Source organism: Scyliorhinus canicula, chromosome 6, assembly GCF_902713615.1.
Source record: "Scyliorhinus canicula chromosome 6, sScyCan1.1, whole genome shotgun sequence".
NCBI classification, from domain to species: Eukaryota; Metazoa; Chordata; class Chondrichthyes; order Carcharhiniformes; family Scyliorhinidae; genus Scyliorhinus; species Scyliorhinus canicula.
The window spans coordinates 114419663-114440330 of record NC_052151.1 but is presented as its reverse complement, the minus strand read 5'-3'; the positions used below and the strand labels follow the sequence as shown (position 1 = coordinate 114440330).

The 20668-nt window shown below is 46.9% G+C and overlaps 1 protein-coding gene across 7 annotated transcripts in view; it reads right to left on the bottom strand.

Moving 5' to 3' along the window:
• supt3h (SPT3 homolog, SAGA and STAGA complex component) overlaps positions 1–20668 on the bottom strand; it is a 518479-nt gene that overhangs the window by 99460 nt on the left and 398351 nt on the right. For all 7 annotated transcript variants that reach the window (XM_038799932.1, XM_038799934.1, XM_038799933.1 and 4 more), the window contains 2 exons: positions 14345–14457; positions 10718–10828 (listed from right to left, as the gene is read on the bottom strand). In XM_038799932.1, the coding sequence (XP_038655860.1) occupies positions 10718–10828; positions 14345–14457 (224 nt within the window). The remainder of the gene's footprint in view (positions 1–10717; positions 10829–14344; positions 14458–20668) is intronic.

Below are 20668 nucleotides of genomic sequence, written 5' to 3'. Positions count from 1 at the left end.
CTAACCACTGTGCTGCTGTGCTGCCCATTTCTTTTTTTTTTATAAATGTTTTTTATTGGGTTTTTGAACAAAGTGTATTTACCGTTGTATACACATGATAAGAAACATATAGGGCACACCCAAACATACCAAAGAAAGAAAATAACAAATAATAAAAAAATACATTAACAAATAAAATAGAACAACTGGTAGGATATTGTGCACCAGCTCAACAGCAGCAACTCTGTCCACCTGGCAAAATTATTTACAACAAATAACTTGTGTGGTGGTGGTAGTGGGGGGGGGGGGGGGGGGGGGGGGGGGTGGAGACTGGGGAGGTAAATATACATTCGGGTGTCGGAGAAACAATTACAGTGGGCAATACTCGAATGGGTTTGGTGTTGGTGTTATCGCTTGCTTCTCCCGGACAGATCTCGCTGCCGTCTCACGCTCACCTCCGCTTCTGCCGTTCCTCCCGTCCTTCATCTTTATTCTCCTTGTTCCCTGCTCCTGGAGGTGCCATGGTCATTATTGTATCCCGTGCCTTCCTTCCGGCTCTCATTTCCTTGCCTACCCCCCCACCTTCCTGGTTCTCCTCTCTTGTTCCCTGTCCCTTCCCTCTCCCCCCCCCCCCCCCCCCCCCCATCCCCCCTTCCTGTGGTTCGCCTTTCTTTCCTCTTAGGTTTAGCTGCCCCCCCACCCCCCTCTCTCCCGGTCTATCTCTCCCTCTCACACTTTGGCTACTCTCCCCTGATTCTTGGCTACCTGGCTATTCTTCCGCTTGTTCGTTGGCCACAAACAGGTCCCGGAACAATTGCGTGAATGGCTCCCACATTCTGTGGAAGTCGTCCGTCTGACCCTCGGATGGGGAATTTGATTTTCTCCATTTGGAGAGATTCCGAGAGGTCGGACAGCCAGTCTGCAGCTCTGGGCGGTGCTGCTGACCGCCAGCCGAACAGGATTCTACGGCGGTCGATCAGGGAGGCAAAGGCAAGGGCGTCCGCCCTCCTCCCCAGGAATAGATCTGGCTGGTCTGATACCCCGAAGACCGCCACTTTCGGGCATGGCTCCACCCTCACCCCCACCACTTTGGACTTTGCCTCAAAGAAGACTGTCCAGTACCCAGCAAGTCTGGGGCAAGACCAAAACATGTGGGCGTGGTTGGCCGGGCCTCCTTGGCACCGTTCACATCTGTCCTCCACCTCCGGGAAGAAGCTACTCATACGGTTTCTTGTTAAGTGGGCTCTATGTACCACTTTTAGCTGCGTCAGGCTGAGCCTTGCACACGTGGAGGTGGAGTTGACCCGATGCAGTGCTTCGCTCCAGAGTCCCCACCCTATCTCAATCCCCAGGTCATCCTCCCATTTCTTTCGTGTTGCGTCCAGTATGGTGTCAGCCCTTTCTATCAGTCAGTCATACATGTCATTACAGTTTCCTTTGGGAAGGTTTGGGAGGGCTAGTCCCTCCTGGATTTTGTTTTTTGTAGGACCTTCTTTGGGATCCTAACATTTCCCCCCCCCATACGAACGCCATGATTAGTTTGGCCAGCGCTTTGAAAAAGGCCTTGGCGATGTAGATCGGAATGGATCTAAGTAGGACGAGGTACTGGGCAGTACGTTCATTTTGATCGTCTGGACTCTCCCCGCGAGGGAGAGTGGGAGTGTGTTCCATCTTTGCAGGTCCTGTTTTACTTCCTCCGTCAGACTGGTGAGGTTTCCCTTTCCAGTCATGGGCTATTTGGAACCCTAGGTAGTGGAATTTGTGTCGGGCTTGTTTAAATGGCAGTCCCGTTACTGCTGACCCCCCTTGTGGGTGTATTAGGAAGATCTCACTTTTGCTCATGTTGAATTTGTAGCCCGAGAAGGCGCCAAACTCTTTCAAGAGCGCAATGATTCTGTCCATGCTGCTTTGTGGGTCCGAAATGTAGAGGAGCAGGTCACCTGCAAAGAGTGAGACTCTGTGCTCTCTGCCGCCCCTTCGGAGCACCCTCCAGGTTTTTGCTGCTCTGAGTGCGATTGCTAGTGGCTCAATCGCGAAGGCGAACAGCAGCACAGACAGTGGGCATCCTTGTCTAGTGTCCCTGTACAGCTGGAAGTATTGGGAGTTGGCATCGTTGGTCCATACGCTTGCCATGGGAGCATTGTATTGGACTTTTACCCAGGAGGTGAACCCTGTTCCAAGCCCGAATCGCTCCAGTACCTCTATGAGGTATTTGCATTCGACTCTGTCAAAGGCCTTTTCTGCATCTAGGGAGACGATCACCTCTGGTTTTCTCTCCCCGGAGGGGGTCATTATCACGTTCAGCAGGCACCTGATGTTCGAGGTAAGCTGTCTACTTTTGACAAATCCTGTCTGGTCCTCTGCGACCACCTCAGGTACACAGTCTTCTAGCCTTTTGGCCAGTATTTTGGCATCTGCGTTCAGCAGTGAGATGGGTCTGTATGACCCACATTCCGTTGGGTCTTTGTCTTTCTTAGGAAGCAGCGAGATTGAGGCCTGTGCTAGCGTGGGTAGCAGTGTGCCCCTAGCTAGTGAGTCTGTGAACATCTCCCGCAGGTGCGGGGCCAGTGCTGTCGCAAATTGTTTGTAGAAGTCCGCCGGGAACCCGTCTGGTCCTGGCGCGTTCCCCGCCTGCATGGAGCTAATGCTGTCCATGATCTCTCCCAGTGCTAGTGGTGCTTCCAGTTCCCGTGTTTTGCCCTACCCCACTATTGGAATGTCCAGTCCATCAAGGAACCGTTTCATCCTGGACTCCCCCACTGGGGGCTCTGAAGTGTACAACCCTTGGTAGAAGGCTTGAAGGTTTTGTTAATCTTTTCTGGTTCTGTTTCTAACGTGCCTCTGGTATCCATGATTTGTGCAATTTCTCTGGTGGCTGCCTGCTTTCTCAGCTGGTGTGCCAACAGACGGCTGGCTTTGTCTCCGTGTTCGTACAGGGTCCCGTGTGCCTGGCGGAGTTGGTGCACTGCTTTCCTGGTGGAGAGCTCTTTCCTCTCTGCCAAAAGCTCTACGGTAGGGGTCTCGGAGTATTTATGGTATGCCTCCAGTATGGAGTCGACCAGCTGCTGCCTAGCCGCCCTTTCCTCCCTATCTCCTCACGCTTTGAAAGCGATGATTTCCCCTCTCAGTACGGCCTTTAGCGCTTCCCAGAACGTGGAGGGTGAGACCTCCCCATCCTGGTTGTTCTCTGTGTACTCTGCTATGGTCCGTGATATCCTTTCGTTGAAGGCCTTGTCAGCTAGTAGGGCAATGTCCAACCTCCATGTGGGGCGTTGGGCCCTGCCTGTTTCCAGCCTCACGTCCATGTAGTGTGGAGCGTGGTCTGATATTACAATTGCGGAGTATTCCACTTTGTCTATCCCCGGAAGCACCGTTTTCCCCACCACAAAGAAGTCAATTCTGGTGTACGTTGTGCACTGGGGAGAAGAAGGAGAATTCCTTCCATCTGGGTGGGCGAACCTCCAGGGGTCCACCGCTCCCATCTGCTCCATAAAGTGACTGAGTTCCCTTGCCAAGCTTGAGGTTTTCCCAGTTTTGGGGTTTGATCTGTCTGTCCTCCCCCTATGATTAGTCGATGCGTCGCTAAGTCAGGGATTTCTGCCATGGTCTTCTCGATGAAGCTCATGTTAGGGGCTGGTTTAGCTCACTCAGCTAAATCGCTGGCTTTTAAAGCTGACCAAGCAGGCCAGCAGCACGGTTCGATTCCCGTACCAGCCTCCCCGGACAGGCGCCGGAATGTGGCGACTAGGGTTTTTCACAGTAACTTCATTGAAGCCTACTCGTGACAATAAGCGATTTTCATTTCATTTCATGTCGTCCCAGTTGGGTGCGTACATGTTAACTAGTACTACCGGTGCCCCATCTAGGGCCCCGCTGACCATGACGTACCGTCCCCCCAGGTCCGTAACCGTCTTTGTCGCCCTAAACATCGTCCTCTTGCCGATCAGTACCGTCAGCCCCCTTGGCCTTTGTCCCATAGCAGGAATGGTAGGTTTGTCCCACCCAGCCCTTTCTTACCCGGAGTCGGTCCTGCTCTCTCAGGTGTGTCTCTTGGAGAAAGACTATGTTGGCCTTCATATTTCTGAGGTGGGTGAGGACTCTGGATCTCTTCACTGGGCCGTTGAGTCCCCTTGCATTCCAGGTGACTATCCTGGTGGGGGGCTTCTGTCCCCTCGCTCCTGTGGGATTAACCATACTTACCTGGTGGACACGCCCCTGCCCTCCAGGGTTTCCCTTTGTTAGAGGGCCGTCCAGGATGGCCGCTGTCATTGCTCTCTCCATGCGGTCGGGCCCCTGCCCTCCGGGGTTTCCCTTTGTCCCGGGGGTACCCGCCATGGCCGTCCACTATGTGTCCGCCACACAGGTAGTCCCCTGTACTCTGGGGTCTCCCACCGTACTGGGTGGTGTTTGCAGCGATTCTTTGTTTCGAGCCCTTGGTTGTGGCACTTTGTAGCCCTATTCCTTTTCTAGCCTTGTTTGTCCCTCCTTCCCTTGTGTCCCCCCTCCCTGGTCTCTCCCTCCCTGTGTTCCCCCCCCCCCCCGGTCTCTCCCGTTTCCCCCCCTTAGTCCCTCTTTCCCCTATTCCCATCCCCGTTTGCTCTCCTGGCTCTGTTGGGTGGTCCCCCCCACCCCCTGCCTGGCACCTTCCCCCCTGTTGGGGGCGCGCTGTGGCCCTGCTTTGTTGCATGCCCCCGGCGCTAGCTTTCCTGCTAGTACTTTGGCCCCTCCTCTCGGGAGTTGCTGTCTCGCTTCTCCTCTGCCCCACCCTATCCTGCACGCATCTTGCTTGCTCTCCCTTCTACTCTACTCTCGTTCCCTCGTGCTGGGGCCTGGTCTCTCACCTGAAGCGGTGCCTGGGGCAGTGGTTTGCTCTTTGGTCAGGGTGCGCTCGCCATGGCGGGGGGAGGGGGGGCCTGGCGTTGCCTCATCTCCTCTCCGTCGGCGTATTATTGCCTCTTGCCAGGGGACCCTTATTTCTACTCTAGCTGCTGGTTTTCCAGCCCGTGTTCCTCGACAAACTTGTTTGCGGGGGCTGTAAAGAAGTATTCTCTTTCTTGGTATGCGACCCAGAGTTTCACTGGGTACAGCATACCAAAACGCACGTTGCTCTTGTGAAGAGCTGCTTTCGCTCTATTGAATTCGGCCCGTCGCCTGGCCAGGTCTGCCCCAATGACCTCGTAAATTGTGCTGCCCATTTCTGTGGACACAGCTAATTTTGCCCGCTTGGATATATTGCCATTCACCCATATTGTTATAGACAACAAGGAGAAGTTTGTCCTGAGGGAGAGGTTTGTCCTTAGGGAGAGGTTTGTCCTGAGGGAGAGGTTTGTCCTGAGGGAGAAGTTTGTCCTGAGGGAGAGGTTTGTCATGAGGGAGAGGTTTGTCATGAGGGAGAGGTTTGTCATGAGGGAGAGGTTTGTCATGAGGGAGAGGTTTGTCATGAGGGAGAGGTTTGTCATGAGGGAGAGGTTTGTCATGTGGGACATGTTTGTGCTGAGGGAGAGGTTTGTGCTGAGGGAGAGGTTTGTGCTGAGGGAGAGGTTTGTCCTGAGAGAGAGGTTTGTGCTGAGGGAGAGGTTTGTCCTGAGGGAGAGGTTTGTCATGAGGGAGAGGTTTGTTATGAGGGAGAAGCTTGCCTGTAAATTCCAATCGAACGTGATATTCAAATCTGGAATTTCAAGTTTCTGGTAGAACTACATGTTTAGTGGATATATGAACAGTTTAACAAGAAAGTTTTAGCTACTTTGCTCTGATAAACCATCCATTGGAACAACAAATAGATTTAGTTGGGAGAGTAATCAGACAGCTATGTATACAATGATACCCAAAACAAAAGGCAAGCGGAGTCAATATTGTGAAGTTCTGGTGAACTGATTTTGGCATGATATCAGGATAAAGAGAAAAGGTAAAAAAAATGTGGAAAAAAATCAAGAGATTAAAGAAATTAGATTGAATCAGATTGTATAATCTATGAAAATATTAATGGGTGATGAACTATTCTTGTTTAATGGGCCAGAAAATTAGATTGTTGGCCCTAATAAAGAGCTGGATGTTAACTTAATTCAAAGCCAATTGGTGAAGTAGGGAACTAGACACCAATATTTTATTTAATACTAGATTCATTTACAGAATGAAACATTACAAATGTCTGCCTCCTCCCTACCCAACACCCAGTGAGCGACAAGTCTTTCTTTACACTCTTTTGAATAGAAGAAAAAACATCAATAAATTGAATAATAGTGACAGGGACGACAGACCCAAATAGGACACTAAGTAAAAGGAAATGTTGGTGTTTCTTTATATATACTCAAGGTACTCAATCAATCAATGACCGTCACCTGTGTATCCATAACCTTGACAATACAATTAACATAAAATTCACTGTGGATATTGTCATTCAGCAGACCAATTAAAGATGATCCTGTCAGAAGAACTAACACCACACCAAACAGATCAGTGCAATTATTGCTTGATTTATGAATCCATGAGCCTGGATAACTTGTTTGAATTGTTTTCTGCCTATAAAGGAATGGCAGAAGATCAGGGAAACTGAACTAAACAGATAGCTAAAAGACTTAAATTCTTCAGATGTTACCTGTAAGCAACCCAGCAGATTTCTGACTAGGCTGGATTTATTCCCCAGTAATTCACTTAGTTGGGGAATTGGAACACTGACTGTAAAACAAACATAGCATTGGCTATTCAAGCTGGTAGAATTTCATCTTGGCTGTGACTGGTCTTGGAAGTGTCAAGCTTCAATTCAAGAGACATTCTATATTTAGATTTCATATTAATTTGCTGTTAGGTCAAGAAGTATGATACATTTAAAGCTGGGCTCCTGTTTCAAGCACTCTGATGAGGATTCATCTTATTTTTACGCATCAAGAAAGACTAGGATAGATAAATCCTGCCTGCATTAGTCTGAGCATTGAAGTATGATGATTCACCTAATAATATTTATTGTCACAAGTAGGCTTACATTAACACTGTAATGAAGTTACTGTGAAAATCCACCTGATAGTAAATGGGTGGCTGGAGGTACAGATCACCCATAACCTATCAGAACAGCAGGTGCAGACCTGAGGGGCTGAATGGCCTACTGATATTTCTATGCTCCAATCAGCATAAAATGACAATTTTTTTTTCTCACAGCATATGTGTTTTTCACTGGTAATCATAACCATTGTCTGTTTTATCAAAGGTGGACCAGCACTCAAACACTCACTGAATGAAGCAAAGTTACTTTTGTCCTTGATATGCAAGAATATACTTAAGGCAGATGAATAGCTCCTTTTATGTTCCTGAAATGTAGTTTGACTGGAAGTTAGATTTGCACTGAAAGCTGGGACTTAATAGGATTGTTGCATTTTTAGTTCATGTGATTCAATCAAACCCAGTAACTACCTAACCTTTTGGACACTAAGGGTAATTTATCATAGCCAATGCACCTAACCTGCATTTCTTTGGACTGTGGGAGGAAACCGGAGCACCTGGAGGAAACTTACGTAGACTGGGGGAGAAAATGCAAACTCCACACAGACAGCCACCCGAGGCCGGAAGGCACCGGCAGCTCTGGCTCGAAGGCATTGGTTTGGGCACAAAAGTGGGATAGCTCCAGCAGGAAATGTGGTGCAGAAATACAGATGGAGAGATTTTCTATATCTACTGATATATCTACTGGCTGCCAAACCCGGCAAAAAACAGTCAAAGACCTGGCTAAGGAACTGGAGGGGACCCGTGGCGCAGTAACAATTGCGAACGTGGCAGAGGGGGAAGAGTCGGTGCCAGTGGGAAAGGCCCAGATGGAGCAGTTGATGGCCTTCATCAAAGATGAATTTTGACAGCAGAGGAAGGAGGTGCATGGGGACTGGTCGAAGGCCATCGAGGGAGCAGTAGCACCTCTGCGAGAGTTTATGGATCGAGTGGAGAAGTGCCTTGAGGCACAAAGGGCGAAGATACGATATGTGGAGACAGTGGTGTCTGACCAGAGTGACCGGATCGTGTCCTTGGAGGCAGATATGGGGGGCCTGGGGGGGACTTATATAAGTTGCTGATGGGGAAGGTGGAGGAGCAAGAAAACAGGTCTAGGCGGCAGACCCTACCGATTGTGGGGCTGCCAGAAGGTGTGGAAGGAACAAGCGCCACAAAATATGTATCAAGGATGTTGGCCGGACTTGTGGAGCAAGGCGTGCTGGACAAGGTCCCAGAGGTAGACAGGGCCCACAGGTCTATAAGGCAGAGGCTGAGAGCGGGGGAGCTGCCGGGGGCGGTGATTGCATGGATGCACAAATTTGTGGAGAAGGAAAAGATCGTGCAATGGGCCAGGGAGAAGTGAGACTGCGAATGGGAGGGGAACCGTGTCCGAATATATCAGGCTATCGGTACGGAGTTGGCGAAGGGGCGTGCAGAGCCAAGGTGTATTGTACTGCATGTGGGGGTGTATGGGGGCCTTCGAGCAGGAACTGCCAGACTGGAGGTATCGCGGGTGAACGGAGGTGAGGTAGGAGAGGGAGGATTGGCGGAGTTGGAGGCTGAGTGTGGTGATGGACGAAGAGGATGGCCATCTTGGATGGGGCAATATAGGGTGGTATTAGAGGAGGCAGAGCTGGAGGGGGATGATGGTGGATGGTAGAAGGAAGTAGAGGCGTAAGCCGCTGGTAAGAATTGTAACATCTGGGGGTTGAAATGGGCCGGTTGTGAGGTCCAGGGTCTTTGTGCGCTTGAGGAGTTCGAGGCCGGAGGTGATCTTTTTACACGAGATGCACCTCCAAGTGAAAGAAGACCAGGTTAGGCTGAGAAAGGCATAGGTGGGACAGGTATTCCAATCAGGGTTTGAGTCAATGTGTATGTGCTGAATCGGGATGATGTGGGGTTTGTGAGCGGTTTCTTGGGAGTGACCCCAGATCTAGATAAGCACCAATTGATTATGGATGGAGATTTTAATTGCATGATGGAACCGAGGGTGGACAGATCGAGCCCCCAGTCAATATGGAGGTTGAAGATAGCGAAGGAGTTCGGAGGGTTTATGGAGCGGATGGTTGACCTGTGGAGGCTTAAGAACCCGGGGTGGGTTACTCCTTCTTCTCACACATGTATAATGTGTATTTGAGAATGGATTTCTTTGTGGTGAGTCAAACGGTGGGGGTGGAGTCTGAGGGATTTGTAGGCAGGCAGGATGGGGCAGTTAAGGAGGGCGAGGGGGGTTCAATACGAATATGGAGAGAAGGAAAGTCGCATGCTGGCACATCAGCTGAGGGGGACAAGCTGCGTCCGGGGAATCTTAAAGGTGAGACCCAAGAGGAGGGAGGTAGTGTCAGAGCCGGGGGGGGGGGGGGGGGGGGGGGCTGGGTGGAGAATAAATGAGGTGTTCCTTGGGTACTATGAGAAGTTATTTATGACAGAGTCAGGTGGAGATGCTGAGACGGTTCCTGGACGGATGGGAGTTTCCAAACTTGGAGGAAGAGAAGAGGAGCCGTTGGGTCTTAGGGAGGCGATCAATGGTATTTGGGGGATAAAGTAAGAGGAAGGCTCTGGGGCCAGATGGCTTTCCGACGGAATTCTGCAAGACGTATGTAACGGAGTTTGCACCGCATTTGCTGTGGATGCTGAGTGAGGCACTGGAGAAGGGGGAGCTGCCACAGATACTAATGCAGGTGTCGATTACGCTAATTCCGAAGAAAGGGAAGGATCTGCTGGAGTGTGGGTCATATAGGCCCATTTTGTTGTTGAAGACTGACGTGAAGGTGCTGGCTAAGCTGGTGGCAGGAAGGATGGAGGGATATGTGCCAGATATGTTGCTGAGGACCAAACGGGTTTCGTAAAGGGCGAGCAGCTCTCCAGTAATATCAGGAGGCTGTTGAATGTAGGGGCAGCACGGTAGCACAGTGTTTAGCACTGTTGCTTCACAGCGCTAGGGTCCCAGGTACGATTCTGACTTGGGTCACAGTGCGGAGTCTGCATGTTCTCCCTGTATCTGCGTGGGTTTCCTCCGGGTTCTCCAGTTTCCTTCCACAAGTCCCGAAAGACGTGCTGTGAATTGGACATTCTGAATTCTCCCGCAGTGTACCCGAACAGGCGCCGGAATGTGGTGACTAGGGCTTTTCACAGTAACTTCATTGCAGTGCAAATATAAGCCTACTTGTGACATTAATAAAGATTATTATTATTTGTGAATCTGTGGGATTCGTTACTGCAGAGAGCTGTAGAAGTTGGATCATTAAATAGGTTGAAGGTTGAGATAGGCAGATTATTTACTCAGTAAGGGAATCAAGGGTTCTGGGGATACGGTGGGAAAGTGGAGTTGAGGATTATATCAGACCAGCCACGATCTCACTGAATGGCAGAGCAGACGTGATGGGCCAAATGGCCTACGCCTGCTCCTACATCTTATGGTCTATCTGAATAATCCATTTGTTTGCTTTTTCAGCCAATTCAAAGACATCACACATTTGTTGACACATTCTGCACTATTTCTGGTAGGTTACAGTCAATGGGCTCATTGTCCAGACATTTCACTTAAAGTGAGTTTTTATTCATACAAATTATAACCTTGTGGATGCTGACTTTGCAGCAAGCATAAATATTAACAATTATGGCATTGTTTAAACTGGAAAACATACAAATTCAACTCAAAATAATTAGTATGAAATTGTTTTTTCGGGAAGCATGAAATTAGTACTTTTGTGGGAATTAATTCCCTTCCTCTAAAGGATTGTGTAAGTACGTTCAAAGCACTTACCTCAGGTAATGCAGCATTGTGATGTGCAAGTGTCACAGATCTGGCATTATTAAATGGATCTCCTGTTTTAGCAGCCATATCTTGCTTCACCAAAAGGGCTAGGTCAACCACCTTAAAAATAAAAATATGGGATTTTAATCAGTCACTGCGGAATTAAATGAGTCTTGAATTATTCATAATACCACCAAGAAACATGGTACTTTCATATGAGCTGTTCAATAAAGTTCTCTGCTGTGAAATTTCCCAAAGTTGATTCAGAATTGTTATATTCTTTTTGTTAGCAGCACAATGGACTAAAACCACAGAAATGCAGTGTCACTGAGGATAGAGACTCATATCCTCCCTGGAGCTTTGAATTAAAGTGGCTGAATTTTTACGCTCGTGTTCGTAAGCATAAATTAAGCTGCTTTGTTGCAATATCACACTCTTATTCGAAACCCTGGTACTGGCCATTCCATGAAGGGCTTGTAAACTTTTGTAGCTGTGACTATTCATCAATAGTTCAATTTCTCGTAAGACACAGGAAATAATGCAGGATTCAGTGAGAAGGATGACAATCCAAGACAATTCATTTGCTGCGTGCACCACCAGAATATTACAGCAACAAACCACTTCAATCGTCAGTTAGGAGTGGCAGGTTCCATTCATGATTTAACAGACCAAGTTGGACTTTTACCAAAAAGTTTTTCATTGTCATTTGCCAAATGTCAACTCAAACTACCAGATTTATAGAATTCATGTTCACAGATTACAATGGTGGGATTAAAGTGGATAGGTTGCAAAATTCAGCCCAGTCGTGCCCTTCTTCCAACACTCTGCTGTTTACCTCAAAAATCTAACACTGATTTGTTGTTCAAAACTCCAGCTAGAGATGTCTCTTAAACATGCACAGTAGTAGTTTAAGTAGTAAGCAGTTTAGTAGTTTCCAGAATTATTTAAAGTTGCTTAAGGGGTTTCAGTCCACAGGGAGTGTTTGGCATGGGTTGACGTCAAGGATTCTGCACAAACCACTTGCTTCCAGACAGGGGTGTGGTCTTTTGAATCATCGCTGACCTACCGCATGATAGAGCGAAATCAGTGGCGGCAACGTGGTAAAGTTAGGCTGCCCATGTGAAATGTGACAGGAACAGACGACAAGGGTGCTTCAGCAAAGTGTTTTCTACCTGGATTGTTCTGGACAAGCCCTGCAATTACTGTCAGTGTGTATATTGAAATTCGTCGTGGCCTGCTACATGTTACACAACCTCATCATGAACTTGGCACAGTCCTTGCCACCAGCTACAAAGTGACCCACTGAGGAGGAAGAGGAGGAGGAAGATGCTGCATTACGGTTGGGTCCTCAAGTATGCTTAAAGTGTTGGCCATCACTTCCTCACTGGAAAGAATGGGCTCCAATTTCTCCACAAAGCCCTATGCCAAGTTGGTGCTGGGTAAGATTGACAGGCTTGCTGGCCATCCTGCAAATGCACCAAGTGTTTCATTGCTCAGACCTATCAGCTTTGTTCTCCAGGCTACCCCATCAAATTCCCCATCTGAGTCCTCTGCAACAGAACTCATTAGTGACCTCACCCTCTGGCAAACAGACACCTGTGCTACCCGTAACATCACCTGATTTTGATTTTGCCTCAGCTTACCTGCAGCTAAAACCCTCATCTATGCCTTGGTAACCTCTAGAATTGATTCTTCCAATGCACTTGTGGCCAGCTTTCCACATTCTACCCTCGATAAACTTGAGGTAATTCAAAACCTGCTACCCATTGTGCTAAGATATTGTCACTGGACAGTAAGGCTCTGGGGACTTGGGTTCAAATCCCACCTGAATTCAATAAAATCAGGCATTAAAGGTCTAACGGTGATCAGGAAACCATTGTTGACTGCTGTAAAGACCCATCTGGTTCACTAATGTCCTTTGGGGATGAAATCTGCCACCCTTCTGGCCTACATGTGACTCCAGACCCAAATGTGCCTCTTAAATGCCATCTAAAAGGGCCTAGCAAACCACTCAAGGGTAATTAGCAATGGGAAATAAATGTTGGCTCAGCCAGTGGCACCCACATCCCCTGAACAAACAAAATAACACTTGCACATGTCTGCCCACCCAACATTTTTGACATTTAGCTCCTAGCCAAGCAATGCCTCTATTTTAAAATCATGTTTGCATATCACACCTTGGTCTCAACTCTCTCTCTAAACAGCTTCACCCCATCAACCCTTCTAGATCTGTGCTCATTCTGGGCTCTTGAGTCTTCCAGATTTTAATAATTCCATCATTGATGGCTGTTCCATCAGCTGCCTAGGACCCACGCTCTGGAATTTCCTACCTAAACCTCTCCTTCTCTCTTTTCTCCTTTAAGATGTTCTTTGAAATCTACCAAGCCTTTGGTCATCTAGCTTAATGCTCACTTATCATAGAATGGTTACAGCACAGTAGGAAGTCATTTGGATAATCTTGCCCATGCTGACTCTCTGCGAGAGCAACTCACTTAGTCCTGGTCCTCCAGCTTTCCCCCATGGCCCTGGTATTTATTTCTCTTCAGATATTACCCAATTCTATTTTTGAAAGATGAAGTTGAAATGGTGTCCACCACACTCCCTGACAGCTGGCACATTTTAGACCCTAACATTTATTGCACAAAAAAAAAGCACTTTGGGATGTTCACTATGTTAAGGGACCATATACATGCAAGTTTCTGTCTTACCTTTAAGGAGGCAGGCAAAAAGGTAGGCTTGTGGTGAAGGGTGGGGGAAAATCATGAGGTGAAAACTTGGACTATCTGCAGCTTGTCGATTAGAAGAGATTGTGAAATGAAAAGTGGGGCCACGAGAAGGAGAATTAGGTATGAGCATGCAGTCATGTTCGATGATTTTACCCCACCACTGGCCCGGTTTCAGTCACAACTACTCCAACGATAGCAAGCACCATCTCACGGCAGCACGGTAGCATTGTGGTTAGCACAATTGCTTCACAGCTCCAGGGTCCCAGGTTCGATTCCGGCTTGGGTCACTGTCTGTGAGGAGTCTGCACATCCTCCCCATGTGTGCGTGGGTTTCCTCCGGGTGCTCCGGTTTCCACCCACAGTCCAAAGATGTGCAGGTTAGGTGGATTGGCCATGATAAATTGCCCTTAGTGTCCAAAATTGCCTTGAATGTTGGGTGGGGTTACGAGTTATGGGGATAGGGTGGAGGTGTTGACCTTGGGTAGGGTGCTCTTTCCAAGAGCCGGTGCAGACTCGCTGGGCCAAATGGCCTCCTTCTGCACTGTAAATTCTATGATCTCCTCCAAGGGGGTCACTCAACAGTTAGGAGCTTCTGCCTCCTATTAAGTGCCATCTTGACCTGCAAGTGTGCTAGCGAGTGTGGCAAAATATGTTGGGTAATGGGGCTGTCATGGTTGAATAGCGTGTGTAAGTTGTGAAATTTAGATGAGAGGCTTGCAGAAGTGCTGGGTGTGTGAGGGTTTTTGATGGAGATTATTAGTAGTTAGGGGGTGTGACACATTGGGATGGGTTTACCATACCTGTTACAGTCATTGTAACAAAGTTGCAAAACTGCATGTTTTCTTTACAAATTCAAATTAAACTAATTTCATGCATGAGAACACTCCATTTTATAAAGTTTGCATATTACCTGGGCCACTGTCTCCTGGGCTAGATATGCCATGATCTCTAATGCAACTGGGTTTGGCTTGACCTCCATGCTGCTGCAGTCCAACCAGTCCTTAAACTTTGTTGACTTTTTAGCTGTTAATTACAAATTCAATAAATGGAATATATGAGAAAAACACTGCTACTGTGCATTTTACAGCAGCAGACATATAAATATGGCTATGAGGATGTCAACATTTTTTTCTGCATGTCATCATGACCTGAAAAACAACTATTTAATATTGAAGCGCTAGTTTATAAACCTACTGCAAATTCAAGTCGTTAAAACTGTCACTTTTCCCTTTGTTTACAAGGTACGCCTGTGTTCACCAACTGATATCTTAGCAGATCATTTGTTCCGGTCTTTAGTTGCATGAAATGCTGGCTTTGTATTTTCCTAATATATAAGCTGTAACATTTAAATATTACAAGGGCAGCGTGGCCAACCTTTGAGGAAGAAATAAACTGCGTATCGACAAAAAGGCACAAGTTTCAAATGTAATACAAACATTGTAACATCACCATGAATACACCATGCAGAGAATCTGAAATCTAGCCGATCGGTATGTCCTTTCACAAGCTTTGTTTCTAATTATTTAATTTGAATGTACATTTTATTTTTATACCTCGTCTCTAAGCGTCATTTCTGCTATCTCATATCTTCGCTCACAATCCAGCTCTCAGTACCGTAATTATTCATTCTTACTTTTACTCCACATCATTCCTTCTCTCCATCTCTCACACTTCCTTGTCTTTCTGATTCAACTCCCACTTTCTTATTCCCTCGCTCTTTCACCCTGGCTCTCATTGCCATTGTTCCAATTTATTTAATCCCATTTATCGCTTTGTATGTATCTTATTTTCTTTTGCAACAAAAACTGAGAATTTGGAAGCGCTCAGCAGGTCAAGTAGCATCTGTGGTAAGAACTGACAAATTGTCATTACCAATGTAAACCCTCCTCAGAATTGGATATAAAGGGAAGTTATGTAAAACAATATAGATAACTACCCTGGAGATTTGCTTGAATTAGTTTTAGGTGCTTGAAAATTCTTTGCCAAGAGATTAAATGGTTCGGATAGAGTGCCAGAAAGACTATGGAAAGAATGGATTGGAAAGACAAAATAAACTTTTCATATTCCATATTTTCAATGATGCTGTAATTGCCATTGGTGAAATGCTGTGGAATTTAGTTGCTTCATTTCACACATTTCTGCTCTCATCCCATCCCTCCCCCAACCGTGCTATGAATTTCCTTGTTTTCATCACCTTCCATCTGATCAGCCTCTGTTTTCATCATTCTGCACCGTTTCTTCCACCTCCAGTGTGCGTTCACCACTCCCTTCCCCTCCACTTTCAGCCTTTCAAAGAGACTACTTCTTCTGCCACATTCTGGTCCACTCCTCAATCACTCTCAACACCCCTTCCTGTTTTCACGGCACTGTTGATGCAAGTGCAGGAATTGCAAACACTTGCTGTCTTATCTTCTCTCTTATTCCACTGTCCAATGCCCCATATCCTCCTTTCAAGTGAAATGCTAGTTCTTTCAATTTCGTACACTGTTTTCACTGTTCACAATGTGGTCTCCTCTCCATTAGGGAGAACAAATGCAGATTTGGTGAGCACTTTATGGAAAAACTCCTTGCAGCCTGCATGCTTGATCCAGAGCTTCCAGTTGTCCACCATGTTAATTCTCCACACTACGACTTGTGTCCTCAGATTCCTATAGAAGCTCAATGAAAGTTGAAGGAATAGCATTTTATTTTCAGCTGGGCACTTTACAACCTTCCTGACTATTTTAGATCAAAACCTTGGCCCCAGTTGTTTCCATTCCATTTGCTGGGCTTGATCTTTCTCTCAAAGAACAAAGAACAGTACAGCACAGGAAGAGGCCCTTCGGCCTTCCAAGCCTGTGCCGACCACGCTGCCTGTCTAAACTAAAATCTACACTTCCTGGGTCCGTATCCCTCTATTCCCATCCTATTCATGTATTTGTCAAGGTGCCCCTTAAATGTCACTATCGTCCCTGCTTCCACCACCTCCTCCGACAGCGAGTTCCAGGCACCCACTACCCTCTGTGTAAAAAAACTTGCCTCGTACATCTCTAAACCTTGCCCCTCGCACCTTAAACCTAAGCCCCCCAGTAATTGACCCCTCTACCCTGGGAAAAAGCCTCTGACTATCCACTCTGTCTCTGCCCCTCATAAATTTGTAGACCTCCATCAGATCGCCCCTCAACCTCCGTCGTTCCATTGAGAACAAACCGAGTTTATTCAACCGCTCCTTATAGCTAATGCCCTCCATACCAGGCAACATCCTGGTAAATCTCTTCTGCACCCTCTCTAAAGCCTCCCCATCCTTCTGGCAGTGTGGCAACCAGAATTGAACACTATACTCCAACTGTGGCCGAACTAAGGTTCTATACAGTTGCAACATGACTTGCAAATTCTTATACTCAATGCCCTGGCCAATGAAGGCAAGCATGCCGTATGTCTTCTTGACTACCTTCTCCACCTGTGTTGCCCCTTTCAGTGACCTGTGGACCTGTACACCTAGATCTCTCTGACTTTCAATACTCTGAGGGTTCTACCATTCACTATATATTCCCTACCTGCATTAGACCTTCCAAAATGCATTACCTCACATTTGTCCGGATTAAACTCCATCTGCCATCTCTCTGCCCAAGTGGCCAAATGATCTAAATCTTGCTGTATCCTCTGACAGTCCTCATCGCTATCCGCAATTCCACCAACCTTTGTGTCGTCTGCAAACTTATTAACAGACCAGTTACATTTTCCTCTAGATCATTTATATGTATTACGAACAGCAAAGGTCCCAGCACTGATCCCTGCGGAACACCACTAGTCACAGCCCGCCAATTAGAAAAGCACTCTCTGCCTTCTATGACCTAGCCAGTTCTGTATCCATCTTGCCAGCTCACCCCTGATCCCGTGTGACTTCACCTTTTGTACCAGTCTACCATGAGGGACCTTGTCAAAGGCCTTACTGAAGTTCCTATAGACAACATCCACTGCCCTACCTGCATCAATCATCTTTGTGACCTCTTCAAAAAACTCTATCAAGTTAGTGAGACATGACCTCCCCTTCACAAAACCATGCTGCCTCTCGCTAATATGTCCATTTGCTTCCAAATGGAAGTAGATCCTGTCTCGAAGAATCCTCTCCAGTAATTTCCCTACCACTGACGTAAGGCTCACCGGCCTGTAGTGCCCTGGATTATCCTTGCTCCCCTTCTTAAACAAAGGAACAACATTGGCTATTCTCCAGTCCTCCGGGACATCACCTGAAGACAATAAGGATCCAAAGATTTCCGTCAAAGCCTCAGCAATTTCCTCTCTAGCCTCGTTCAGTATTCTGGGGTAGATCCCATCCACCTTAATATTTTTCAAGACGCCCAACACCTCGTCTTTTTGGATCTCAATGTGACCCAGGCTATCTACACACACTTCTCCAGACTCAACATCCACCAATTCCTTCTCTTTGGTGAATACTGATGCAAAGTATTCATTTAGTACCTCACCCATTTCCTCTGGCTCCACACATAGATTCCCTTGCCTATCCTTCAGTGGGCCAACCCTTTCACTGGCTACCCTCTTGCTTTTTATGTACGTGTAGAAAGCCTTGGGATTTTCCTTAACCTTATTTGCCAATGACTTTTCGTGACCCCTTCTAGCCCTCCTGACTCCCTGCTTAAGTTCCTTCCTACGTTCCTTATATTCCACACAGGCTTTGTCTGTTCCCAGCCTTCTAGCCCTGACAAATCCCTCCTTTTTCTTTTTGACGAGGCCTACAATATCTCTCGTTATCAAAGGTTCCCAAAATTTACCGTATTTATCCTTCTTCTGCACTGGAACATGCCGGTCCTGAATTCCTTTCAACTGACATTTGAAAGCCTCCCACCTGTCAGATGTTGATTTACCCTCAAACATCCGCCCCCAATCTAGGTTCTTCAGTTCCAGCCTAATATTGTTATAATTAGCCTTCCCCCAATTTAGCACATTTAGCTGAGGATCACTCTTATCCTTGTCCACCAGCACTTTAAAACTTACTGAATTGTGGTCACTGTTCCCGAAATGCTCCCCTACTGAAACTTCTACCACCTGGCTGGGCTCATTCCCCAATACCAGGTCCAGTACAGCTCCTTCCCTAGTTGGACTATCTACATATTGTTTTAAGAAGCCCTCCTGGATGCTCCTTACAAACTCTGCCCCATCTAAACCCCTAGCAATAAGTGAGTTCCAGTCAATATTTGGGAAGTTGAAGTCTCCCATCACAACAACTCTGTTGTTTTTACTCGTTTCCAAAATCTGTTTACCTATCTGCTCCTCTATCTCCCGCTGGCTGTTGGGAGGCCTGTAGAAAACCCCCAACATTGTGACTGCACCCTTCTTATTCCTGATATCTACCCATATAGCCTCGCTGCCCTCCAAGGTGTCCTCCCGTCGTACAGCTGTGATATTTTCCCTAACCAGTAACGCAACTCCGCCACCCCTTTTACATCCCCCTCTATCCCGCCTGAAACATCTAAATCCTGGAACATTTAGCTGTCCTTCCCTCAACCAGGTCTCTGTAATGGCAACAACATCATATTTCCAAGTACAATCCAAGCTCCAAGTTCATCTGCCTTACCCGTAATACTTCTTGCATTAAAACATATGCACTTCAGGCCACCAGACCTGCTGTTTTCAGCAACTCTCCCTGTCTGCTCTTCCTCAGAGCCATACTTGCCCTTTTCCCTAGTTCTCCCTCAATGCTCTCACCTTCTGACCTATTGCTCCGGTACCCTGCCATACTAGTTTCAACCCTCCCGTGTGACACGAGCAAACCTCGCGGCCAGGATATTTATGCCTCCCCAGTTTAGATGCAACCCGTCCTCTGAACTGGAGGGGCATTTTTACTTTCTTGCCCTTTTTTTGTTTTTGGATAGCAACTGTTCATGACTCAGCGATTCATAGCTGCTCTGGACAGATCTCTTGCGTCTTTAGTTGTCCCATTATCACTCTCTTTGGCCTTGCACAAAATACCCTTTTGTAATTTATGATCTCCTACCTCCCACCTATCACAGAACTTCTGTTCTTTTATTCACCCTTTCCCCCTTTTACTTGTTTCATATCCATCTTTTCTCTGACTTTTTCCAGTTCTGATGAAACAATACTGATCTGAAATGTTAAATCTGTTTCTTTCTCCACAGTTGTGTTGAGTATTTCTAGCATTTTCAGCTTTTGTTTTAGACTTCCAGCGTATTTTACTTTTGTGCTTTGAATATATCTCCGTGCAGTAAAATTGGTCCAACTGTTTTGCCTCTCTCCTTACAAGTTAAAACTCTAGTCTGGAATTTCAGAGTTGTGGGGACTCCGCAGACTCTAAAAAATGGCGGATGGGACCCTTCTGCTCAAGTCCCATTCCCATTTCTGACAGATCCCATTTTTGCTGCTAGAGGAAAGGGGCAGGGTGTGTCTCACACAAGGGAATCCCAAACTCAGCAAGGCCATTTGAACTCAGTGCTGAGTTCCAACAGACCTCATTTTCACTGCAGCAAGAGCCTTAACCGGCAGTGTGGCAATTACAAATTATTGCAGTGGACATAAATGCTCTAGAAAGACAGATGAAGTCTATTGAACTGTCAAGCAGTGAAGTTATTTAAGACCCCAGCTCCCTAAAGATTAAAATGTCTGCCTCAGTCTGTTCTGTACTGGCCCATTTACACGGCTGCAGTGAGCACTGTCACAGGCTTAAATACAAGACTGGGCCTAAAGCCTGTGCAAATGACTGACGATATCACCAGTGCTCACGTGACTCATCTCTTAAAGGGACACTGGCCCAACATAACATACACCAACTATAATAGAGAACACCCCCTCCCCATTACTTTGAAATTTCCCTTCAAGCAAACACCCCCAGTATTTACATAGTCCAAAAGCTACACATATTCACAAGCAGCAAAACTATTTACGTAGACAGGAAAAACAGTTTCCAGTAGATACACAAACATGAGGCACACTAAGGAAGAGGATCTGTCCAGCAGGCTCCTGTTTCGTGCCAGTTGTTTCCTTACATCTGGTACAGGATTGTTCTCCACTTTATGGATACTGGGGACCTCAGGTGAAGAGGGTTCGTCCCTAGGGGGCTTACGGATAGTCTCCTCCATGGGGGTGGTATCAACAGTGATTACAGTCGTTCGCTCAGGGGACTTAGTAAGGCCAAGGCCCCTTCTCGATGTCCTGTGGTAATGAGTAGTTCCAACACTTGGGGTATGGCGGTAACAGCTGGTCAGCGTGCGGTTGCCAC